General features: G+C 38.3%; 2 protein-coding genes across 17 annotated transcripts in view; both read right to left on the reverse strand.

Moving 5' to 3' along the window:
* dnajc6 (DnaJ (Hsp40) homolog, subfamily C, member 6) overlaps nucleotides 1–17,161 on the reverse strand; it is a 44,510-nt gene extending 27,349 nt beyond the window's left edge. For 3 of the 11 annotated variants that reach the window (XM_084426762.1, XM_084426770.1, XM_084426769.1), the window contains exons 1-3: nucleotides 16,980–17,131; nucleotides 6,952–7,090; nucleotides 294–444 (exon numbers count right to left, since the gene is read on the reverse strand). In XM_084426762.1, the coding sequence (XP_084282888.1) occupies nucleotides 294–444; nucleotides 6,952–6,964 (164 nt within the window). In that variant the 5' untranslated portion in view covers nucleotides 6,965–7,090; nucleotides 16,980–17,131. Of the gene's footprint in view, nucleotides 1–293; nucleotides 445–6,951; nucleotides 7,347–16,979 lie in introns of those variants that run through there. The other 8 variants (XM_084426767.1, XM_084426765.1, XM_084426761.1 and 5 more) reach the window with 6 other exon arrangements.
* Nucleotides 17,162–18,916: 1,755 nt separating this feature from the next.
* ak4 (adenylate kinase 4) lies at nucleotides 18,917–26,641 on the reverse strand. 6 transcript variants are annotated; one of them, XM_084426783.1, is made up of 7 exons: nucleotides 26,196–26,641; nucleotides 26,057–26,112; nucleotides 25,782–25,940; nucleotides 24,602–24,721; nucleotides 23,279–23,451; nucleotides 20,314–20,432; nucleotides 18,920–20,151 (listed from the first exon to the last, which is right to left on the reverse strand). In XM_084426783.1, exons 3-7 carry the CDS (start codon nucleotides 25,921–25,923, stop codon nucleotides 20,025–20,027), a joined length of 681 nt encoding a protein of 226 aa, XP_084282909.1. In that variant the 5' UTR covers nucleotides 25,924–25,940; nucleotides 26,057–26,112; nucleotides 26,196–26,641; the 3' UTR covers nucleotides 18,920–20,024. The 6 variants fall into 6 exon arrangements, with proteins under 6 accessions (XP_084282907.1, XP_084282909.1, XP_084282910.1 ...); XM_084426784.1 differs by having other exon boundaries at nucleotides 26,200–26,307; XM_084426781.1 differs by lacking the exon at nucleotides 26,057–26,112 and having other exon boundaries at nucleotides 18,917–20,151.
* Nucleotides 26,642–26,825: the final 184 nt, after the last annotated feature.

Genomic DNA, 26,825 nt, shown 5'->3' on the forward strand with positions numbered 1-26,825 from the left:
AACATACCTAAACAGAGTCATTAGATTGAGAAATCTTGATCTATTAATAGTAACATTCGATACACAAAAGTAGGTCACTCTATTGAAAGACCTTGACTCTGTTTTCTTTGAAGTCTTACACATAAACACAGTGCAAACATGCACAAAACTCTAATTTGTTTGGACTTTTATTGTTTTTATACTGAGCAACACTATTTGGTATATTTAACAAGCTGTTTTCTGAGGACAGTACCGGTGATTCCTTGTGGGTACACAAAACCTAACCTACACACAAATTAACCATGAGGACTTACGTGGCCACCTGGTTCATAACCTTGGTAGAGGTGTCTTTGATGGTGTCTTTGAGGTTGTCCTTGATGTTGCTGAAGAACTTTCCAGCACCTCCTTTCACCATATCCAGAAGTCCCCCTCCATAGTTTCCGTCCATATCTGGAGACGGAGGGCCTTCAAATGAGCAGAATTTCACATCTTACAACATACATGCAGACGGGACACCACAAACACGCATTTTACACGTCATGACTAGTGATAGACTGGTATATTGATAATATATACACTATTCAAAAGTTGACATTTTTATTATTATCTATGTTGAAAACAGTTGTGCTGCTTAATATTTTTGTGGAAACTGTGATTTTTTTTGCGGAATTTTTTTTTTTCAGGATTATTTGATGAATACAGTTCAAAAGAACATACTTTATCTGAAATAAAAAATATGTTGTAATAACATGAAAGTCTTAATTGTCGCTTTTAAATAATTTAATGCATCCCTGCTAAATACAAATATTATTTTTATGAAAAAATCTTAATGACCCCAAAACTTTTGAATGGTAGTGTATAAACTCGGCTAAACATTAGTCATGACTACACATTATACAGTACATGCTTATACAATGACTAGCATGCAGACTACCATGAAAACACTATTCTCTATCAAACATGCCGCATCAATTAGGCAGATGTCTAATGCTGCAGTGGCACTGATCACCAAGGAAACTCAATATCAAAGCATGTGCTGATCGTGTTTATCTGAAGGTTTAGTTTCCCTTGTAAATATGTACTGTACACTCAAAACTAAAGCCAGTCCTCTTCTAAACTAGGTATTTTCACAAATCCATTATATGAAATATAGGAGTCATCATAAATAGGCTAATCTATAATAAATGCTACTGTATACTATGTACAGATGCCTTTTGAGCCAAATGTGCTGTAGATGATGATAGTATCATAATGGTATTTATAATGGTATTTATAACGGAACTGAATCAACACTGAACTGACTTTAGATGAACAGCAGCAGAAATGCATCATTCTCCTGTTATCACTGTAAAGCTGCTTTGAAACAATCTTTATTGCATAAAGAGCTATATAAACAAAGGTGACGTGACTTGATGGTATGAAGCTGTGTGAAAGTGAGCTACAGATTTCTACCTCCCACTCAGCTACAGATTTCACCTCCTCATGTACACACACACACACACACACACACACACACACACACACGTCTGGCAATTCTTATCAGTATGTAGACAGGCTACAATATTGGGTGGTCAAACAATGTCCTGCATCTGCATTCTAATGAATTCTAATACATACAGATCCTACCACTGTCAGTGAGAGTCACACAACCCACAGTCCCTCAGCTAGTCAGTTTACGTACTATGGAAGTTTGTCATACAACTGATGGACAAAAATATGTGGTCCTCCCTTTGTTGCTATATGGCGTCCTCTACGAACTTTCTACTATATGTTGGAAGGTCTGCTGGTTTTTGCTCCCTTTTAGACATGAGCATGACTGAGGTCAAATGTTCACTGGGGTTCAGGGTTTTATGAAACAAACTATGGCCTACAAGTATAATATGTGTCTATTTTTAATTTGTCAATGAAAATAGTTCCAAATAATGTAGAATAAAACTTTAAATGATTTGTTTGAATTAATTACTCACTTGCTTGTTTTGTTACTGAATTAATTATTGTTTTCGAACTAATTGCTTGAGCGAATGATTCAATGACACACTCATAAAGTTTCTTGTCGCTGCCTTCTGGCGTAACGATAAAACCTGCGGAAATTGTTCGTACATAGTAGAGCTGCCAAGTTTAATTCCTTAAAAGAAAGCAATCTTGATTTCAAATTATCATCTATTAACAATTTAATAATCCCAGCTGTATCTAGTTGAGTTCTCTATGTATAAGTATTTCCTAATTTGTTCAATCATCTGTCAGTTCTCGTTGTGATTTAGTGTGGTGAATGTGATCATTCTTTGTGTATTCTCCTAGTTAAACTCTCTGTGTTTATTAAAGTATCTTTGTTAAAAATTCTGCGTCATGTATCTCGTGTCTACACGTGACAGATACCATCACACTAATGTGCTTTCAAAATTAAAATCTTTGCGCTGCTGCTGTATAGAGTCAATGAATCATTCATTCAGCCGATTCGTACAAAAAATAATTTCTTTAAATTGTATTTGTGACAGTCATCACATATTTTTTGTAAATGTTTGAAGGTACAATATGTACGATTTTTGGATTAAAATATCCAAAAACACTAGAACAATGTTATATATTTTGACTTCAGCTGAACAATTACACTGTTTTCTACAGCCGAAATTAACTCTGTTTGCATCATGCAACCTGTTACCCTCTATTTCTGGTTTTATTTCTGTAGATGACAAACTAGTGACAGGAAATAATGCAACTGAGTCCAAACGGTTATATTGTGACATTTCGCTCCCTGAAACAGAGGGCAGTCCAGGGAGATGCAGATGGTGGTGTGATCCCACAGGGGATGGCCTTGGGGACATGGCAGAAACAGCTGGATGGCACTCCAGGTCACAGCCTGTGTTGCTGGAGGGAGGAGCCATGGTGGTGAGGGTCTCCACGCCACCCTAGGGACGAGTGACGGTACCGGAGCCGATGGAGGTGGAGCCCTAGGCGCAGACAGAGAGCCAAAGAAGCAGAGTCCGCTAAGGAGCTGCAGCGATGACCCCCCGAGATGAAAACAGAGTACCGGAGGACTGAGGTGGAGCTGAAGCAACTGAGGGCTGAGGCATAGCTTGAGCGAAGGAGGAGCCAAATAGAGCCGTGGGGTGGAGGGCCGGAGAGCAGCGAACAGCCCACAAGTCTGTAGTGAAATGATGGCGATGTCTGAGCCAGGCGGAGCCGATGGTCCTAATGAGTCCAGAGGAACCAGTGGAACCGAAAGCTCGAAGGTTACTGTTGGATTCAAGGTGAAGGAGTCAGGGCGATGGGCAGAGGTGGCATGACGGGATCTGAGGCCGGGGGGCGGAGCCACGGGATTTCCACGCCCAGGAGAAGCTGGCTCACAGCAGGCCCCAGGTGTAGCCGCACCACTGAGAGGAGGCTGATGAGGAACTGAGGGGATGATGGGACAGTGATAGCAGCGGTAGCAGGTGTGGATGAGGGCTGGAGAAGGTACTGATGATGAACAGAGGGACTGGCGAAAAACAAAAAATTCAAGGCAGATGTATGGAGAGGAGTTGGGAGAAGGAAGCTGGGTGGGACCATCTCATCCAAAATAGAGTAGACAGGCTCGGGAGGGATTAAAGGGAGTAGGCGATCCTCCTCTCCAAAATCAAAATAATAGTTCTTGGTGCATGCCTGTCTGCGGTGGGCTCATGCTGCCGTTCCTCGCTGTCTGGAGGTTCCTGGCTGGGCACTGGATTGGGAGTGGGGCCGGTGAAATGCCGGAAATTTTGATTGATGTGAAAGCTCTCGGCCCCGCCCTGCTTCATATCATAGTAACGTTAATAAAACTTTAATACATTAGCTCATCCATGAACATGATTTTCCATCGTCTGTGGAGGTAAAGACGACAACTTCAATGATTCCACACTCATTCACATCGTCATCAAGCTACACCTTTGTTATTGTTTTGAATAATCAACCTCTAGTGGTGAAACTTCCTATGTTTTGTGTATTGCATTTTTTAAGCAAAGCAAAGAAATTGATCAGAACCTCTAATAAATTCCTGATTTTAATACATTACTTTTAATAAATTACTGATTTGTTTTTCTCATCTCTCAAAGAGGATACAATAAGTTGTATGTACAAATCCAAACTGAATTTAACTGTGAGCTCATGGCAAAATCCATTTCATATACTACAAAATGGGTTACAAACAATTAGTGGAATTGTAACCCATTGTAACATTTGGTTTTGGTTTCAGTTTCTGCTCCTTGGACTTTTAATTTGTATGTTCTGGCTTTCCTGTGTTTACTTGCATTCTCCTGCTGCTGTGTTCTGTTTCTAGTTGTATTCTTTATTTTGTTAAATAAAAGTTAAAGCTGCAAACTCCTCTCTCCTTGCCATATCCTGCCGTGACACTAAAACAGTAATTTACAGACATTTCTATGTTCATTTAAGATCATTCCCTGCATAACACATTATGCACTCAGAATAAATGTATTTCACTCTAAAGAGCTGCAGTTGTAAGTGAGTAGTGTTTAGTGTTTAGTGTTCAAATGTGCTTAGATGAAACATTCTGTGGGGGAAATAGTTCTCACAAGGATCAGAAACATGATTAGAATATGCATGTCTTCTGTATGTGCCCGTGTTTTTTACATTTTGCCTCATGCTTAGATGTGAAATTATAGGTAGCAGACTAAGAAAAAGTCTTGTTCATGCTTGTACGGGCCTCCAAAAAAAAAGCAGGCACAGGTAAAAAACCTACAGAACAAAAATACTATAATATCAATACACATGTCATTTTGAATTGCTGTCAATGGAAAAATATGCTTTAAGAAAAAAACTCAATATAATGTGAAAATATTTTTTGACGAGTAAACAGCGAAAATTGTCAGCACTTTCCTGCCTCCAACTTGTTGTTGTAGCTAGAAAAGCAGGGTGGCCTGGCACAGTTTTAGTAGTGGGCCCGGCCAGAGAGTGGGCTTCCTGTCAGACTTGCCATTAAGGTACAGAGGAGCTCTATTCTGAGTGAGCAAATACGCAGGAGTGTAGTTGACTTCAAAGTTCAAGGCTGCCCTTCTCACAGAGCACAGAGTCTCTGAACTCCTACTAATGTTCCTTTTAATCGCACAAAGAGCCCAAGAGCGCTTGTATGTATGTGTCATGAGAGAGGGGGCCGTCCTGACCACAAAGATCAGATCAGTGGATTTGTAATATAAAAGAATGGGTTTTCTAACACATTTGCTCTTTTATTCTCTATTCTATCACAATCCTCCTTTCTTTTGCTCCTTTAATTCAGCAGAATTGAGTCACAGAGAGTGGCTCTGTGATGTACAGCCCCCTGTGTGTGTTTGTGTGTATAAATTGTGTGCTTGTGTGTCTTGTTACAAGACCCGGCTGGCTTTTCAATTATAGATTACCTACAGGCTCATACAAAAAGCTACTGTCTTTACAAGCAGCATTTTAAAACATTCAAAATTCCCTCATTAAATTCAAAGTGAATAATTATGGACCTAAATGAACAGAGGTTTGATCAAGGTCAGCATTTTCTCTAAAATGAGCTTATATTAGAATAGTGACTAGGCTTCATGCTGAAAACAATGCCACTGCAATGAAGCAGTCACAGAATCAACAACCCAGCAATGCCTCACAACACTCCAACAACACTAAAGTAAGCTGGTCCTGCTTTATGATGAAAACTATGCTGTTATAGTTCATTGTAAGTGACCTGCCAGAACTGTCTTTTCAATAAAGACATAAGAAACAATTGGCAAATGGTTAGCCATGCCATATAAGAAAAGAAAGCATTGTATTTTAAAAGAGGTTTTACTGTAAAAAAAAAAAAAAAAAAAAAAAAAAGCAATGTGCATACTTTTAAGACATGTTGAAATAGCTTTCATATAAAGGAAAACAAGTGTTGCCTTATAATCAATGGGGAAAGTTGCTTTCCTTCACAATCCATCACATCTGTTTAGATATTATTTACAAAGTTGTGTTTCTTCGGTTATGTTATCAGTTATATTGTGAGAGTAGATCTTTGATGTAAATTATAATCGTTTAATTATTATCTGAATTGTTTATTTGGTGCCATTTCTATACAGTACTTTTAACTGGAAAGGCTTCTTTTGATTAACTTGTTTAAATCATAATGCAATGTGTTGTTATTTTACAGAAATTAACAGATTTTAACATTAACATTATGTAATTTTATGACATATTAAGTTATGTAGGAACTGTAAAATATATAATGACCAAAAGTGCCATCATGTAATGTTTTTAGCATCTTCACTGTGTTTTTATTTATTTTTTAAGTTCTGGCAAGTAGGCCTACTGCTCTCTCTCTCTCCCTCTCCCTCTCTCTCTCTCTTTTTTTACTGTAAATTTAACAAAAACAATTTGAGCGTAGGCTATATCATTTTGTTCTCACACACGTGCAAAAACACCAGACCGCAGCAGACACCAGCTGGGACTACAAGAACCTGACACTAGCTCTTCCTCATGTCTCAGTCTTGAAGGCCACCTTTCATCCCAGATCACTGCAGTAAAACAGGAGCAATCCCAGTATTATAATACAGACATCCAAACTCTGTTTTAGATATTACTATCCTATAATTCATATAAAACTACATGCAATAAGCCCAACTACATGCACGTCCAAAGAAAATTGCATAACTGCATAGCACACCAATATATGAGGCAACAACAAACGTCTATGCAGATATATCTAGTTCACAAACTCGAATTTCAATAGCTGATCTGTCAACTAACAATCAAAGTAGTTTCAATGTAGCTTCCTATACGCCAGCTCTGTGGCTTTGATCAATTGTCATGACACAGCACACGAACAGACGACACGAAGCACATGCTTCCGGCGGACATGACAACTAATATTTAATCTACCACCGAGGATTCTTACAGGAAATCAGCACGACTTAAGAACAAAACACAGAACAGGTTATTTGGTGTCTATCAAACGAAATGAGCGGCTGGCCTGCAAGCGCCATCCGGTAGACGCCGTTTTCTTACCTGAGCTGTCCATGGTGCTGTAGTCGTCCTGCCGCGCGGGGCCTGTCTTAACGCTGCCGAGGGTCACTGCAGTCAAACCGCTGCCGCTGCCGCCGCCGCTTCGTCCCCCGGTGCACAAGTCTCCGCCGCTATCGACCAGCTGCAAAGATTCGTAGCCATCATAACTGCTCTTTTTCTTGTAGCCACCTAGCAGGCTCATGAGAACAATTGGGAATCACATAGACGTACGACAACGACGATTTCAAGAGACTAGGGGAATGCACATGTTCTGTATGGGAGCTCGGAGGGAGGGAATAATGTGCTTTCCAGCAGGCTGTCCCGCTACATACTGCCGCTAGCTGCAGGAGAGAAGAGGGCGGTGTGTCATCAAGCGCCGCATTTACTACGCTGCACACACACAGAGCCAGCAGCCAATCATTGCAGCCAGTTAGCAGCCCACTCTGCACCCTCAATCCACATCCAGTGCCTGCTTTAACTCATTATTTCAATGAGATACATTTATAATAAATCTACCTATAACTTGATTGATAATATTATCAAACATTACGATGGCCCCTGCATGCTCAGCAGAACATAAGTTCATTGAAATAGTTAAAATGACATGAAAAAAAAGAAGACGTTTCTACATTTTCTTAACAATTAAGCATTTAAAGTTATGCTGATTTTAATTTGGAAAAAACATTATTATTACATTATAACATTATTATAAAATGTGTTAAATATTACTGTATTGAAATTGAGGACAAAAAAAAAGTACATACATTTAAAATGTCCAGAGGGGAAATGTGCTTAATTGTCATGAAAATAATAATACAAAAAAGTCATGAAAATTGCACAAAATGTTATTTAATACTGTGGTATTTCTTTCCTGCTTTGTTTTGTCGATTTGGTGGTCATATTGAAACGAAATTATACAAGTTTCTTCAGTACGATCAGATCAAAACTGAAATAAACAAATAGTCATATGCTAAATAGCCATATGCCTATCCAAGTGACTCCCCAAACTGTAATATTTCTAACCAGGCCCAGGTCAAGTGGAATCTGAAAGTTCTACAGAAATGTCAATAAATCCCACCTCGCTTGTTTGTTTTAACAGAGACTATTGTTAAAAGGACACTATGTAATTTTTTGCCACTAGAGGTCGTTTATTCAAAACAAAGGCGAAGCCTTGATTTCGCAGAATCATGGGAGTTGTTGTCTTCGCCTGTGGGGAATACGACGGGACTCAGGCAGAAATCATATTCATGGAGGACCGGTAATGTATTAAAGGGCACCTATTACGCAAAATTCACTTTTACATGGTTTGAACATAAATGTGTGTTGGCAGTGTGTGTACACTATATACCACCCTATAATGATGAATATCCACCCAGTGCTTTTTTTTAAATCCCCAAAAATCATAAGCGCTGTCTCAGAACAACCCATTTTCATATTCGGGGCGAAGTAAAGTAGATTTGCACAGGCCCCGCCCACGACTGTTGACGGACCCTGCCGTTTTAGCATAGACCCGCCCTGAGTGAGCTGGACACAGTCCGCCATTGTTTTGACACCGGAGCAGCTGTAGACAAGAATGTCTCCTAAGCGATTGAGGTGTTTTGTTGTAAGACGTAAGAATGAGCATAGCAGTCTTCATTTACTCTCGTTGTCACTCAAGGATGGATCTGTACCAACTGTTCGTAATCCAGCTTACAGTCTCCGGAGCGATAGGCCTAACGTTACTGATCACGGCAGTAATGGAAGGGAGAGCGCGCACTTTATCACAGTTCATCTCGTTTTACGGATATAAAGTTTACCAGTTTATTAAGCACCCCCTGAAGGTGTGTATATATTTGTTTACTGTTGTAATGAGTGTTTTGTGTAATTCGCTGTGGATGTTGATGATAATGAAAGGGAGAGAGAGTTTATGTATAAGACTTTAATGTGCACTTCTTATAATGTGTTTATTCAGCTCTTACAGTGATTTTCTGGAGTAAAACTGACGCTTCATCTTTTGTGTGATCAATAAACTTCATTAAACTCATCAGTATATTTCGGACGGGGTCGGCTACAGCAGGCTTGTATTAATAGTGGATAAAAGCAAATTTAGTTTTAAAATTTTAGTGGACAAATAAGTTATAACCGTAATTGAACTAAACTATACCTGTTCTATCTCCATACAGCATACTGTGAGCTTGTGAAGCTCCGCCCTCTGTGCCGCAGCAGCAGCTCATTTGCATTTAAAGAGATACACACTAAAACGGCGTGTTTTTCTCAGCCCCAAAAAGTGACAATTTAAATATGGTGTAAAAAATTATCTGTTGGGTATTTTGAGCTAAAACTTCACATACAACCTCTGGGGATATCAGAGACTTATTTAACATCTTGTGAAAAGGGGCACAATAGGTGCCCTTTAAAGATTTATTAACGTTACGAAAGCCGTTGGAGTGGAACGAGGCCGCTGGAGCGATTGCTAATGAGAGACAAGTGCGACACACGGCTCGAGAGCAGTGGAGCTTTTATTATGCCGCAGACCACTTCCGCTTCTTCCGGTTATGCGTATGTGGGGTAACGCAGCGCTGTCTTATCATATTAGATACATTTGAGTGTGTGGAAAGTTGTTATAATGCTACTCTGTGTGTTCGCTCGGCAGTGTCAGGGTTCTGTCACTGTCTAGTTTATGTGACAGAGCACTGACACCCCTGTTTAGCCTTGTCTTTGTCTGAGCGTGCGGTTTCGAGCCTGCTCGAGCCGTGTGCTCTCTTGTCTGTTTCATGTGCAGGGTGTGATGTTTGGATCTTGGCACTTCGGTCTAGTTTGGCTTCAGTTCTGTGTCGGAATTCTGACATTCATGCTCCGCGTGTTTTGTCGTGTGAGCATGCGGTTTCGAGTTTGCTCGGGCCGTACACTCTTCTGTCCGTTAGTATTGTTGTGTTCTGTGTAGTATGCAGTTCGTGTTTACATCGTTACAGCTTGTGTTTTACACTGGCTGTGTGCTTTCATGTTGTAATGTTCTGTGTGAACACGCGGCTTATGAGTTCTCATTAGCTGCGTGTTCATGTCTCGTTTTTTTGTGAGCACATGACTTGTGATTTGTTTTACTGGCCATGTGTTTGTGTTTTTGTCATTTTTGGTGTGAGCACATGGCACAAGGAAACACACATGACAAGCCATGTGCTCTCCTGTCAATTGTCTTGCCCTGCCCATCTTGTTATCTGCTTATTATCCCCACCTGTCCTCCCTCCCTGCCTTGTTTGCTCCTTATTTATTCTCCTTGTGTTTGCAGTCCTGTGGCAATGCAACTTATTGGATGCTGGCTGCCGTAAAACCCCGAAGAAGAAGAAGAAGAAGAAGAAGAAGAAGAAGAAGAAGAAGAAGAAGAAGAAGAAGAAGAAGAAGTTCTGTGCCAGATTGTTGGCCCTTACCCACAAGCCTGACAGAACAATCTGGCCAAAAGAGGCAAAAAAGAAAAATCTTCCTTTTCCCCATCTCCTTGCCCCTCTGCTCAGCAGATGGATCAACACTGCTCACCACCAGTTCGTGTTTGTAACGGTGGGGCTCAACATTAGCAGTGCTAAAGGACATTTTCAACAACAGCCTTAATGAGCCTTTCGTGCCTGGGAGATGGGAATGCTGGGGATACTATCATTCTGGCAGTTTGTGGGGTATGTATACAATCGTTGAGAAGAGGCTTGCCTTCCGCCTCTTGGCCCACCTCCCGTTCCCCTTACAAACTGCCAAGTCCCCAGTCCTCCAATGACCCCTTCGGGGAGAGGGAGGAGGAAGAACAGGTCCGCCTCATCTGCCTCCTATCCAGTGGCGGCCGAAGAGGCTGCAGCTCCCCCAGAGGCGGTAAGCTCCTTTCCACAGCCTCGCCCTCTCAAGCAGAGGAAGAAGACTTCCTCTGTTTCACCTAGTCTGGTGGTCCCAGAGCCCCCATATCCTGTGGTCCCCGAGGTGACAGAGCCGCACGCTCTCCCCCTCAGTACTGCCATGGCCAAGAGGGCTGTCTTCGCCTTCTATGCATTGGCCGTCCTGCATGCCTGGAGGAATCACATGGGTTCTACTGACCATGGACCAGTCTGTCACCCCAAGCAGCCAGCTGTCGTCCCAGAGCAGCCCTCTGAGGCTGTCCCAGAGCCACCCAAGTCTCTTGACTTGCTGGCTCCGTCCTTGCTGCCTGCACCGCCCTGTCCCTCAGCCAGGAATCCAGAACTGCCGGAGCTCGCCTGGTCCGTCCCTCTGGCACCGCCCTGGTCCTCCACCTGGTCTGTCCCTCCGGTCCTCAGTCGGGACTCTAGACACGTTGGAGTCTCCCGGGTCTGTCCCTCTGGTTCCGCCCTGGCCTCCTGCCAGGAATCCAGACCCGCCTGAGCCTCCCTGGTCACTTCTAAAGACTTCCTGGTCCGTTATGCCGGCACTGACTCCCCTCCCTCCCCTCTTTGGGGATCTCCCTGTCTTGTTGTTTCGGTCTTGAATTGACTTGTTTTGGTGTTCCTCATTAGGGACGCCAGGTGGCAGGGTTCAGTCACTTCTGTCTAGTTTATTTCTTGGTTGTGACAGCCCTAACACCCCTGTTTTGTCTTGTCTCTCTTGTCTGTTTCATGTGCAGGGCGTGATGTTTGGATCCCGGCACTTCGGTCTAGTTTGGCTTCAGTTCTGCGTTAGGATTCGGACATTCATGCTCCTCGTGTTTGGTCGTGTGAGCGTGCAGTTTCGAACTCTTCTGTCTGTGACTGTTGTGTTCTGTGTAGCACACGGGTTGTGTTTGCATGCTTTCATGTCTTGTGCTGTGTAGCACACAGCTTGTGTTTTACACTGGCTGTGTGCTTTCATGTCATGTTCTGCGTGAACACGTGACTTATGAGTTCTCATTAGCTGCATGTTCATGTCTCGTTTTTGTGAGCACATGGCTTGTGAACAGTGTTTTTTTTATTTTTTAATCATTAAAAAGCCCATCAACTCTGCACCTGAGTCCTCGCTTCATCCCTTACCCACAACCCTGACAGGCGGATATGAGAAACTTGTTGCACACTGCAGTGAGCTAGATCGATATTATTAGGCATGGTACATATAGTATTCGTAGTAAATCAAGAAAACAAGATTTAAACAAAGACTAACTGTGAGCTGTATAACAATTTCTGTCGATGAATATATCCAAATAGTTGCTCACCAGTCTAATAAAACATATAATATATTAAAGCGTCTTTGGTGTTTCCATGGTTTCCATGGAAATAGAGGGTAACGCGTGAATAATGTCATTGATAGGCGACGTCCGTGTCCTGGTTAAAACTGCTTATTTCTCTGGATTTAAACATTCTTAGAAACATTTGGAATAATGTACATAATTGAATTACACAAATCAACAAAATTTATATAAACATTGTTCTAATGGTTTTTGGATATTTTTGTTAAAGAAATCTTACATAGTGTGCCCTTTAACTATTGTATAAATTGTTATTATTAGTTTAACTGATTTAATAATGCTTTCATACTTCCAATCCACAACAATCTGCTGAATTCCCCTCAAAATCAGCACAGAAATTTTTTTCACAATTTGCCTGAAAACCTTTAACACACAAGCTTGTTCTTATTCAAATGAGCTTGTTCTTGCTTTGCATGTACAAATAAACATTTCAGAACAATTCATTTCTAAACATGGAAGGCTATGAGATGTTCCATGCACTTAGTCTGTAAAAGGTTAAATCACTATTTTCCAGTAAAGACCAACTGTACATACTTGTAGGGATGGGACGGTATGAAAATTTCATATCACGATTATTTATAGTGACCAAAATGATCGTGATTATCCATATTATCGCGGTTTTGTTAAAACGAGATGAAAGTGTTCAAAAAGAACTGACGCTCACACTAAAAACAGTTTAATATTTGAAAATCAACAAACAATAAATAAAACAAGCAGCTATATGCACTTTTTTAAGCAAGATTATATTCTGTGGCATTTCCTTCCTTATAATGACCGTCGTCAATAGCAACGCATTATAACACAGCGCACATCCATGTATCGCAACGGACGCGCTCTCTCGTTTCATTCAAATACAACTTGCCGTTGCGTCTCCGTTTTTGGACGATTGTTTTGTACGCTGTACAAAATGGATTTATAAACAGGTAAGATTTAAAACATTAATCTCAATTCAATATGTCCCCGTAATTATGTGGTTAAAAAAAAAAAAAAAAAAAAAAATCGGTGTAATAAGTGTACAATCAATGATATACATTATTATCCCTTAAATGTCACTCTTAATAGTCTTGTTTGAACTTGATCGTTTGTCTTTGGCTGAAAGCCACTTGTTGCGAACTTTTCTTCGCGGAAGCTTCACGTTTATTTCAAGTGAGTGAGATAAAATATTTCAACTCAAAACAACATTTTTGTGCCCAATCAAGTTATTTCCCAGACGTAGGTTTGGTATTGAGGTCAAAGTTAACTTGCCTTGCGTTCGCTATGAACAGTGGGTGATGGTCACACAAGACTACGCGGCAGATTTGAAGTGTTTATTGTAGTGACCATCCTCGATTAAGTTTCACTCAGGACTTTTGTAAAAGCCAAAATATGACCACACCTCAGATTTGGTCCTCTTAAAAGGCTGAAAAATCTCCTGAGCACGGTCACTGCCTTCTGCCATTCCTTCCCGAAAAAAAAAAAAAAAAACCTTGCTTGCTGCGCCTGCGTCAGACTGTTGCTGGCTGTACAGGATTTACAGTGAGTTATTAAAATCGTGATAATGAAATACGGTTTTAATGATAATTAAATTTTAAACGATAATACTAACCGTCAGTACATTTTATCGTGGTTTATAGTGAAACCGGTAATCGTCCCATCCCTATACTTGTATGGCTGTTTAGTTCAAACCTAAATTTTTATCAGCTGTATGCAGTGCTAAATGTTGCTGTTTTTGAGTGGGCTTCGCGTTTTTTTCTGTGCACAAAAATACGTTTTTATGGCTCTATAGTCTATGGGTAACCCTGATTTAGCGTTGAGTGCTTTGCCAGTGGAAGTCAGGCAATCCAAAACTTCCTCTCAGGAAGGATGATTTATCTCTAATTGAGCTACTTGATGCTTCCCTTCATGCAGCCCCCTTGCTTGGCAGCCACTGGGGCTACATGCTTTCTCACAAGAGAGCTAGAGCCTGGGCAACCCTTTGAGAAGAGTGAGATTGAGAGCACAGCATGTAGGAAGTGTCACTGAGAGAAAAGCTCTAGTTGCTGTCTGCCATTAATTAACAATTTAACGCCAACTCCAATTCATTTATTTACGTTTACCATTATAAAAAGTTAAACGATCAATAAAAGCAACCTTTGGTCAGCTGGAGAACATCATTGGACACTTGAAATACAAACTTTTATAAAGAATCCCATTGTACCATTTCAAGGGCAAGAGCATGTCAATTATTTCATAAAATGAAAATCAGCAGCTGAAAAAATGGTAAGCAAGCGCATGCACATAACATTTTCTGGAAGAAAACATCACCAACAACAGCAATCATTGTTGTAACTGGCTTTAAATACACTAGTAAAAAAGTTATTTTGTTCAACTCAAAAGCTATAGGGTTAAGCTATAGTTAATGTTAAAACCACACAAGTTGTTTTTTAACAAATCTTGTGACCATTTTCAAGACCTGTAACTTGCAAATGTCTGATTATCAGTCATCACCAATGTCACAAGAGTCTTTATCAAAAAATATCACTCTACTTTACTTTATAACCAGATCTAGTTGTTCAAAACTTCTATAAAAAGCAAGACTGGGCTGGAGGCAATAAACAAGAAACACCCTTTTTTCCCTTTTTAAGTTCTTGTCTCTTTTTATTTTAATATGTTTTAGAGACAATCTTCATATTCACAAACTGCAACAAATATGATAAAACTATTAACAAAGCTAACATGCCTCACATTCGGTAGAATGAAGTGGACTTGGATTCAAGGCTGGGACTGGATTAATTTTTAACATAATAAAAGCCTAAATTGTAGTGGCTTGCTTAAAAGAAGTCACTTAGGTTACTTTAACCCTTTAGACACCTTATAGAGTTAAACTGGTAAGTTTTGCAGTTGGTAATATATAATAGGTAATATAGAATATAATATCATCAGACACGAGAAACATTCTAATGTAAAGGTAAGACTGTGAGGTCAACATTGAGGACTGTGTGTGCAACATTGCTTCTATGGCAACAGGGAGCGCACCCTTCAGCAGCTCCTTGCATGATGATGCAAGGGATTTCCCTTAACCTTTTACACCATCATAAACTGACCTCGTGCTTATCATAGACGACACATGAACAACAATAAAACTAAAGCACAGAACTTTTTCTTTGCCATTGATCAAATTGAGATTTCTGTGATATTTTTTGCCAATCAAACACATACAGCTCTAGAGAGAAAAATTTATCAGATGAGGACAAATGATTTTGTGCCATTTACTTCCATTTTTGAATGGAGAGGGAATTTATTCATTGCTTATCATTGGATCAAAATATTGAAACGAAATATTTTAAAAGGAAATATAAAAAGGAAAAAAAAAGGAAACAACAGGTAAATTAACAGACTTATCTTTTTTCAATTGTCATTAACATGTTTCCTATTATATACCGTACAATATTGTATTATTACATACACATCATAACTAGTGATAGACTGGTATTTATATATATATATATATAAGATTTCGACAAAAGATGCACAATGACCATGCTGAAAAATCCAATCTTAAGATGTTAGCTGGTAGATGGTTTTTAGCTGGTTTAAGATTGGCATTTTAGCAGGTGCTGTCAAGTCAATTAATTATGATTAAAGGGATGGTTCAGAGTAATATCAACCTAGGGTCCTTTGCACCATGACCTCGAGCCAAACACCCCCCCAGAAGCCTTTTTTCCCTTGGTCGAACATTATTAAAGTTAGAGCTTATTTAGAGATATCAGCCGAATGTTAGTGCAGGCGCTAATGGATCCAAGGATGTATCTCGTAAATTACCCCACTGATAATGCCCAGAATGGTACCAAACTTCTACAGTAGTACAAATAGGTTCTATACTCATAAAACGAGGCATTGGAAAGTTTGTAAGTACATCAGGAGTTTGTTTAAATCCTTTAATCGGATCTAACATAAAAGTTGTTTTTATATATGCATTGATCTACATATAGGCTATATATATATATTATATACATATATATATATATTTATACATACAGACATGCACACACACACATAATAAATAAAATATGTAACAACTTATAACTTTTATGTTGGATGTGATTAATTGCGATTAATCGATTTGACAGCATTATATAAATAAATAAATAAATAAATAAATAAATAAATGTGTATATATATATATTAGCTGGGCTTCTTATAAAAGCAAAATAAAACAAACAAACCAAATAAATCATAATAGAAAAAAAAAAACATCATAAACGATCACACCAGCTTAAGATGGTCAAGCTGTGTTTTGGACCATAGCTGTTCAAAAAGCTATTAAATGACTGGCTAGCACCTGCTAATATGACAATCTTAGACCAGCTAAAAACCATATACCAGCAAACATAGACTGGATTTTTCAGCATGGTCGTCGTGCATCTTTTGTCGAAATCTCGGTTTATCAGAATAAATAACAGTAAAGCAAAAAAGGATTACTAAACCATCAACACCTCCTGCATCAGTCTAGAAACGCGTCCGATCAGCTGATCTGCTTTGCTTGTCGTGACTCATGTAGCTTATTCTTTCTTAAAACAGGCCTTTCAGCATACAAATGCCCAAACGCGATATTATGCTGCAAAGATGTTAACATGATGAAGAGCAAACCAAAACAAAACACATATGGCACTAGATATAACGTAATACTTATTTAGCAATGCAGATAAGGATCAAATCCAACCTCTCGATGCATTATGACATCACGACAGCCACAACGGTTTATATAGGCTATTAATAACATTTCATTCACTACGTAAGATCGAAGTGTCTTATTCAATGCTGTATGACTACCGCTACTAATAATAATTAGGCTACATTCAGTTATCTAAACAGCATTTCTTCCTACCTTTCGATGGACTGTCTCTCATTCTCCGATGCCCCAGCTGCTGTCAGAAACGCTGACCTTTCATTTGTCATTCGCTAGCTGTCAAAGGTCAGATTGGCGCATGTCCCAGCGAATCGTGCTGCGTTTCGAATAAGCGCACGAACACTTGAAGCAATGACGAGCTACTTCAGCATCATCGAATCACAACAACCCACAAGCCAAATTCACAAGGACCGTCAATTTGATCGAGATTAGAAAATAGAAACTGATATTTTTTTTAATATATATTTTTTTATATTCAATAACTGTAAAAAATATGGACGGAACCGTTCATATTTTAGGAAATCATGGAATGGATTTTTGAAATGGAGTCAAAATCTATCACTGATTTGTTGTTGTTGTTGTTGTTGTTGTTGTTGTTTTGTGATAAGCCGTCTGACTTATCTATTTTTTATGCGAGGCAAGATGATGATCATTTTAGATATGCATCAAACCCAGACTCCGTTCAGCAATGACATCTTTTTTGTACGTTTCGGGACTTCCGTGATGCCGAGTCCAAACTGTAGCCGCAGATGGTGTGTGGTACTATGGCTAAGGCTTAGATCGTGAATATTAATTAGATTATGGTGACGTTGCTCGATAAGCTTCCTCGAAACGGCTCTGGGAGAGTCCTGTTAGCTTATCTAATTAATATTCATAAGCCGTAGTAGGATTCGTACATAAACGTCAACGCGCAGCCTCCTGAAGTACTCCACCCCAGAGGACAACCCTGCCCTGACGTCGCTTTTACGTAAGAAGCAATGTTATATGCAGAAGCTAATAATAATAATAATAATAATAATAATAATAATGTATGTATTATATATATATGGGCGATTCTATAATTACAGGTACATTTGGTGTCCAGAGTCATTATTGTATCTGCTTTTTTCAAATGGTTATATTTTTAATTATTTTAAGAATTTGTTACTCATTGTCATGGATCACAAAACGTTACAGGCCATAAAAAATATACTATTTTCTGTAAAAAGTGTCTTTTATAGCTGAAAATCATGATTTCTTGTTGTCTGAATTCCTTCATGTATCATTGTGTAATCAAAATATTTTATTTTACTTTTGGTAATATTTCATTTATTTTTATTTATAAAAGTCCTAGTCATTTTCCTAATTCTACAACATTAAATTGTTTAACGTTAACTTTTATCTTATAAACATAATCGTATAAATTTTGTGTCAATTCTGTTACCGTACCGTACCGTACCATACTTTGCTTTTAAATTGGTGGAATTATCTCCCACAACTATGTAAGATACAGGAAATGATATCACTTTACCTCACTGATAAGATCTGAAGCACTGAAAGGTATGTGTGCTCTCTCTGAGAAAATATTTTTTTATCTAAAAAGTTCTTACACCAAGAGGTATTTTGTAAAACGTCAAAATCGTTACCACAATATCAAAAGGAAAACAGAATTTATCACTGATCACACAGTGGGTTGTTTAAAAGTCTTTTAATCATTATTTCATTAGTGCCATGTGCTCTTAGCATTTATGCTAGCTGGTGGAGTTTTTGGCAAAAAAGTTTAAAATGGTTAATTCTGTTACCATCAAACTCTGTTACCTCAAGGAAGGGTAACAATGTTGACAGTATGTAACAAAATTGACAGTTGACAAACAATACTATAAAGAAATCTATAAAGAATTAAAAAATTAAAAGTTAAAAAGTTAAACAAAAAGAAGCACTGAATTATTAAAATTTTATGTTTTCAATACGATACTGGAAATAATTTCTGTTAGTCAACAGTTTTTGAAATGCAAAATATATCTCCAATTATAGAATCACTCATATAGTAGCCTTTTTCACACAAAAAAGTCCTTGTCAAAAAGAAGTACACTGGCTGAAATAAATTAATGTTCATGATCTTTCTCTTTAATGAATTTTTTAGGAGAGCCTTTGTTCCTGTCAGTTTGTTTATTGAATATTATGTTTTGTGAACAAGTTTTATGTGTATTGTGGGTGGCCAAAGACAGATTTCAATGAGAAAGATAAATGAATACAGTTCAAATTTCTGAGAAAATACATTTATTTTCTTTGGGGGAAAAAAAGGAAAGCTCAAACATGTCAATTCTTGTAAATGGTATTGCACATCAAGATGGTGTGGAATTATTTTGAGTGTTTTCTCCAACCCTTATTGGCTGGTGTATAGGACTGAAACATGATCATGTGTGCCTAACACTCTGAGATCCTTCAGCTTATCTTTTGTTTTGGGGACTAATTTGAAACTAATTGTAATTGCATCTTTGGTATCTGGTAAATCTGCGCTTTAATCACGGTTGTAATGACTGAACACAGTTATTAATTTACAAATAGTTCCAATATATAATCATAAAACATCACTAGATTATTTCTTATCGAAAGTTCTCTCAGATATGGGTCTTAAAAATGCAATGCCGAACAGTATTTACCAAAAAGAAGGCAGTGTTTAATGAACATTTGAAATGAAATAGGATTATTTCATTACATGACTTATATACAGCCATTTGCCATAGTGTTACCAATACATTGGTTTGATTTTTAACAGTTAACAGTTTAACAACACTACAATGAAATATGTGAGAAAGCTAAACACCACAGACAGAGATGATATAAAGTAAAGCCATCTCAGAAATAACTGAATCATCTGGCTAGAATCTCACAGGAATGCTTCAGTCTCAAACAGTTCGGTCTCATCCAATCAGACAAAGTAACATGCGTCTACCCTTCACTTATTATTCATATGTGATTTAATCTCATCTATATGAAATCTGTGCACTCTTGAATTGAAATCTAGGAACCAATAACACTGTATAAAAGCAGACAGCAAGTTCTAGAAATGTATGAAATTTTTTCCGCAAGTGAAATAATCAAAGATAGCACTATGAAGAATATTACTATACCACGAACGCACACGCTGCCATCATAAAAATGATTAGCATGGAATCTTTGGAAATCGACGTGGTCAATCAGCAATTCCTCTGAGATGAGGCCACGTTGTTCTCTTGGATATAAGATTATGAGAGGATTTCCTCAGGGAGTTGAAGCACACCGTGCATCTGATTGGATGGTGGGGATCCTTGTGCTGAGAAGTGTGCAGATATTCGGCCAGATCTGATCAGTCTCTGTGTCTGAATACGTGTACAGGATGCCTTTAGCCCTTCAAAGAATTACAATGCTGTTAGTAAACAAGGTAAAAGGTACACAAGTCATACGTTCATTTGTCTCAGAGTCATAGAAGTGCGGTCACAAGCACACTGGGTGTGTTTTGGATTGCATTCCAAAATGTGAGGTAATTCCTATGAATGTTTTATGAACGTACTTATAGAAATCGATGACAGGTTTGGCGACATCTTTGTAGTGTCTCAGTCTTGCCACCAGGGCTTCTGGTCTGTCATCTTCCTGTTGAATCAATGGCTCTCCTGTGATGTCATCTATCTCCTGTAAACACAACAAAAATAAGCAAGGCTGTTAGAAAGATCTGGTCCCACTTTATATTAAGTGTTTTTAACTACTATTAACATAATTCATTTCTGTAATTACATCTATAATTACACTGTTGACCCTTCCCCTACCCCTTAACCCACTCTTAAACCTAACCATACCACCAAACTTGTCCCTAACCTTACCCCCAACTCAATAGCAGCAAAAGTGTTTTGCAATACAACAAGAACACATTAAGTATATTGTACCTTACTATTTTTTTTATGCAAGTACATTCAGGGTTCCCACAGCTTGGTTAACTTCAAATTCAAGGACTTTCCAGGTCCAATACCCTCAAATTCAAGGACTTAATGTGGGGACACATATGAAGAGAGAGCAAGGTTACATCGTGTTACCTTGTAAGATACATTGTTACAGTTTTCATGTGTCAAACACAACTATGCAAAAAAGCTTTTTTTGCATTTATTTTTGGCCATATGACGCGTTTCAGCGGTTTCAGCCTATTTTTGCAATGTTGCACAGTGTGTCTGTGAAACGTCGAGGTACCATCGTAATAGTTTCGTGTGCGCGTAACGTGAAACACGTAACGTAACGAATAAATGCACGTAACTAACGTAAATCAAGCAAGCTAGTGTGCATAGGCCACAAAGTGTTGGCGAAATAACACATTAGCGGACCAGAGGGAATAATGTGGATTTTTTTTCCAGAAAACTTCTTGCACAAAATAAATTCAAGCACTTTCAAGGACCTGTCTCTATGTATGTTAATTTTCAAAAACTTTCCAGGGCCTTGATTTTTTTTTTCAGATTCACAAACTTTCAAGGATTTCAAGGACCCGTGGGAACCCTGTACATTAAAGATACCCAATATAAAGTGTGACCAAAGATTGTGTAACACAGCTTTAAAAAAAAAAAAAAAAAAAAAAAAACACTTTAAACAAAATCTTTATTTTACTTAAAAAGAGTAGGCTACATAAAAAAAGTAAAATAAAGACAACTATTTTTTTGGGGGATTTATTTAAACATTTTAGAGAAACAATCATTAAAAAAAGAAAAAAGGTTAAAGAAAAGACTCAAAAGAAAAAAACTAAACTAAATAAAACAAAACTAAATAATATAAATAATGATAGTAATAACAATAGTGATGCATAAAAAAATATATACATGCATACCAATATATATGCATATTTAATCTAGGTCAAGCTGGAGAGTTTTAAAAAGTGCAAGAAAGGGCTGCCAAATTGTAATAAAATATTGTAGGCCTCTGAAAAGAATATCTAAAGTCCTACTCCTAGAGGGCCCGAGTTTAGATCCAAACCCGTTCCAAAACACCTGGTTGTAATTTTGTAATTTCAAAGACCTTTATTTGCTGTCATTTAAAATGGAAAATTTTACTTTCTACTTCACAGAAGCATTTGGTGTTTTCCATTTAAAGGGATACTCCACTTTTTTCGGAAATATGCTCATTTTACAACTCCCCCAGAGTTAAACAGATGAGTTTTACCGTTTTAGAATCCATTCAGCCGAACTCCGGGTCTGACGGTACCACTTTTAGCATAGCTTAGCATAGATCATTGATTCAGACGAGTCCAGTAGCATTTCTTTCAAAATGACCAAAGAGTTTCAATATTTTTCCTATTTAAAACTTGACTCTTCTGTAGTTAAACCGTGTACTAAGATCGACGGAAAATGAAAAGTTGCGATTTTCTAAGCCTATATGGCTAGGAACTACTCTCATTCCGGCGTAATAATCAAGGAACTGTGCGGCCGTACCATGGGTGCAGCAGGCGTAGTGATATGACGCAGCGCCTAAAAATAGTCCCCAGCTCGGTAACTTCTTCCAACGTGACCGGGACTAAGTTTGTCTAACCTATTAGACCTATTTTCAGGCGCTGCGTCATATCACTACGCCTGCTGCACCCATGGTACGGCCGCACAGTTCCTTGATTATTACGCCGGAATGAGAGTAGTTCCTAGCCATATAGGCTTAGAAAATCGCAACTTTTCATTTTCCGTCGATCTTAGTACACGGTTTAACTACAGAAGAGTCAAGTTTTAAATAGGAAAAATATTGAAACTCTTTGGTCATTTTGAAAGAAATGCTACTGGACTCGTCTGAATCAATGATCTATGCTAAGCTATGCTAAAAGTGGTACCGTCAGACCCGGAGTTCGGCTGAATGGATTCTAAAACGGTAAAACTCAACTGTTTAACTCTGGGGGAGTTGTAAAATGAGCATATTTCCAAAAAAAGTGGAGTATCCCTTTAAAGAAAATGAGGTTTCAGCCTCAGTGTGAACACACTAACAAAAATCTTGAGAATATTGCGAAATCTTGTCTCAATGCACACCCTAGTTCAGTAGTAAGTACACAACCACTCATCTAAATTAACTGGTTTTATTCAATTCAAAAATATTATTAATATCAGTTAATCAGCCTAAACACATTCATTCATACCAATCAAACCATTTGTATGGGCCAAATCAGGTACAAATCGCTCTTTAACATAACAACTGAAAGTTACTACTTTTTACGGAGCATTTCTGATCATCCCAGTACACAGAAACGTTTGCTCCCTAGAAATTCCCAGAATGCACCTGCAGGATAACGTGCTATACATTGATGTTGTTGCTTAACCTGCTTTTGGAGCCAAGGAGTCAGACTTACTTTGAGTTTAAAGGTTTCAGTGCAGAAACAATGATAAAGGGAAATGGAGATTTGCTTTCATTTTCATTATTCCTTCATAACCTTCTAACTCTTATCTAATTTAATGTGGCTACATATACTGCACTGTGATATCCTATCTCAATCTGAAATAGAGGAGGACAAAGACTAGTATTTTCACCTGGACGCGGGGAGGATTGAAGCACATATTGTACACTCTCCCACTGGCTGGATGTATCCAGCGATGTCGCAGCCTTTCCTTCAGTGTTTCCAGAGGGATGTTGAGGTTGATGGCTATATCCAGATCACATGCACTGTTTAGGGCTTCAGCCTGAGCTAGTGTTCGAGGGAAACCTGGAAGGTAAGTTCACAAATATTACTTCTAACACTTAATACAGGGCAAAATGTTCATGCACACACCTGATTTATGCACATATGAGTGATTGCATTTTCTTCATCTCATTATAAATTAGTATGATGCCATTTGAAGGTAATGTTACACTTATGTTGCAATGTGTAGTTTTGTAACTATGCATAACTATCAACTGTTGCAATACTACATCCTTATTTGGTCCCCTGCTGGCAATGCTATAATGATAAAAAACACATAATACCCTACATATTGTGTATTTTTATTCATTATAGCATTGCCAGTGGGGAGACCAGCTTTCATTACTTTTTTGTTCGTCGATATTAATTTGAACCTTTAGTTGGGATTAGCCTTTGCAGTTTGCGCTTTAATCTGTACAGTCCTGCAATAAAGGAACACTAGTTTTAATCCATGTAGCAAGAATGTTTGTAGGTCACACTGCACACCGTTTCAGTACATGTCTGATATCCTATCATCCTATATTAGGAGCTAGTGACTTTGACTTTCTAAGCTAGCAGCTGTTACATCATGACTTTTTGATCTCATAAATCAGTAATCAATTCATAAAATGAAAATAGGCAATATAAGGCAACATATTTCCAAGGCTCCTAGCTTACTTCCTAAAATGACAAACACTACAGATTGTTTTGAGTTTCTGTTGAATGAAGAAATGAAAGTTTTGCTTCCTCAAAAAAGATTTAGCTTAGTCATAAATAAATTATAAAAACATAGCAAAAGGATTAAACAAAGTAGCATGAAACGAAAGTGGCAAGTCTTTTCTTCCCTATTGTGAAATATCCAAGTGAAACGGCTTCTCGAACAAGAAAAAATGTAGGGTGGGACTTAATTTGGTCCATCAGGAATAGATTGGCTGGTTGGATCATTATGGTTTGTGATTGCTGTGATCTCATGTGAGTGACAGGTTGTCCTGCCCTCGCGCCAGTAAACACATCATCAGAGAAGAGATGTCATTGCAAAAGGGCGGGTAAGTTATTTTATTATTAGTAGTAGTAGTATTACAAGGTAATGAAAAAAATAATGATGTGCACGGGTAAATAATTTAGAATTAACAGTGCATTGTCCATAATCCGTTTTGATTTTATGGTGACTTTAAAATGGGATTCACCACCGTACCATCCAACAACCAGCTATATTTGGTCATCTCCACCAATCTAGGCAAAAGAAGACGTGTCATGACATGGTCTGGCACCAGCAATCCTTTTTTTATATACGTCTTAGCTAGAACACCAGCTTCTGCAAAAAAAAAGAAAAGAAAAAAAGAAAAAGATAATGAACTGAACACATATCTTTCAAAACAATCATCAAACCTATATGGCTATATTTCTCTAATAAGCTGTTTTAAAAAAATATATACATTTCACCAAGAATGGAAGCAACTAAGAATTTTAAAGGACATATTTGCAATGAAATTCTGCTTACGTACATACTTAAAATGTACATATAACCTTTAACTGAGATAAATCAATTATTAATCATAGGATTTTAACCAGAAACTAGATTGTTAATCATATAATAGACTGAGCAGTCACATTAGAGTCTTGGGACATTAATGCCCAATGATTTCAAATAGAATTTTATCTATGTTGTGGATACAACAAACAAAATATGGAAAATTATAAAAATCTTAATGTCACAACACAAATTTCAAACTATGCCACAACTAAAAGTTAGTGTATTTTTCTGGCAGCTAAATCAACTCTCAGCCTTCAAAGGTTTCAAAGGACTAATGCAAAAATATATATTTAGTAGAAATTTTGGGGGGGAAATGCATTAAAGCAAAAAAAGTTACTGCCATTATAATGACCTAAAAAAGGTTACATTCTTTTTAACCTAAGCTTTAGGCTATGTTAAAAATAGATCTTACCAGCCACGACAACTTAACGGAGCATGAGTAAGAAGTCCATTCAAGCTAATTTACAGCGAGGAAACTGAATGTGTTTAATATACAATGTGTTGATTATTATGTCTTTATCTACTTGCATGAATGCCAGCTGAAGTCTTAATAATGAGGTTTGCATGGCAACAGCAAAATAAAACAAATGTGGAGTGGCATCTTGCCAGCATGGCAACTTCTAGAAGCATTTACCTCACATGAACTCTAATGACTCCCGATAGTGTACTAACTTACCACATTAATTTATGTATAAACCGCAAAAGTTGGTTACGCCCCTTCATATGATCAAGGCATCCCTTGTGTTTCATAGTGCATCTAGCATCTGTTAGCATCGACAATTTTTCAGAGATTAACAGCTTCAACGAAAACACCCGAAAGTTTGTACATTTTTGCACGCACCAGTTTTCGCAGAGATGTTTTCTCGAACAAAGTCGCCACTGGACAAATGTTTAAGGCCGAAATTATGCGCGATCCTCTCCGAGATGGTCCCTTTCCCCGAGCCTGGGGGACCCATGATAACAGCCCGGAATAACTTGGACATATCCTCACAGAACTGCTCTGTATGCAATAAATAAATAAATAAATAAAGAGTCCAGCATTACTACTGAAACCATGCAAATCATTATGCACTTATGCCACGTAGTTTGCAATGTAGTGCGCTTTGCATTAATTACAATTCAGAGATTACAGTTCTGTTAAAGATCTTCAGTGCAGAATGAGGGGTGGGGACCTGTAACATCGAGTAAAACCACAAAATCACACAACAAGGAGCGACTTAAAAAGTTATAGGTCAAAAACAACAAACACACTTACCCACCCAACAGAGTACTGTACTATTAAACTGTTATTTCCACGGTGAAAACAGAGCCCGTTGTCACACTGTTCATTAAACTCTGGTAACGTTAGCCCTTGCTTCGCTGACGCACCGCCTACTGCTAAGTCTTATGTAGACGCGAGCGTCTCCTCTCTGCAAATGAATGGAGGAGAAACATAAACGCCCTATTTTAAAACGCCTCTGGAACGGCGTCGCACTAAAAAATATAACGTATACACAAGCTGCACCGCATAGGAGTCTAGGCGTTTAAGTATTGTTGCACCGCCATAACAAAATCTCTTTAAAACAATGTGCGAATCATACACAGGGAATTAACAGCAAAACGTTTTTGTGATATTTGTAGGATGTGCAAATCTACAAGTGATAATGAACGACAGCTGTACTGTTGCTATGGTTACCTCAGGCAAACGCGATTTCTGTTTGCGAGCGTTTACTTACCACTACGTTGAAAAATAGTCCGACTTTTAGCTTCCTAATATGGTTATTTGGAGAGATTGAAGTCCGAGGCGCACATGATTGTTGTATTGAAAGAGGATCTTTACAGAAGAAGAAAAAAACATTTAATTCGCACACCATTCTATGCCATTGTTTTAGTGTGAGAATGCAAA

The sequence above is a fragment of the Rutilus rutilus genome, assembly GCF_951802725.1.
Source record: "Rutilus rutilus genome assembly, chromosome: 12".
Classification (NCBI taxonomy): domain Eukaryota; kingdom Metazoa; phylum Chordata; class Actinopteri; order Cypriniformes; family Leuciscidae; genus Rutilus; species Rutilus rutilus.

Bases quoted from the DNA above. Each gene is read 5' to 3' on its own strand.
- ak4 (XM_084426781.1), bottom strand. From the start codon at position 25,923: ATGTCCAAGTTATTCCGGGCTGTTATCATGGGTCCCCCAGGCTCGGGG. The intron at 24,722-25,781 runs GTGCGTGCAAAA...TTTTTTTTGCAG, and splicing joins AAACATCTCTGCGAAAACTG to AAGCTGGTGTTCTAGCTAAG. The intron at 23,452-24,601 runs GTACGGTGGTGA...CTTACCTTCCAG, and splicing joins ATATAGCTGGTTGTTGGATG to GTTTCCCTCGAACACTAGCT.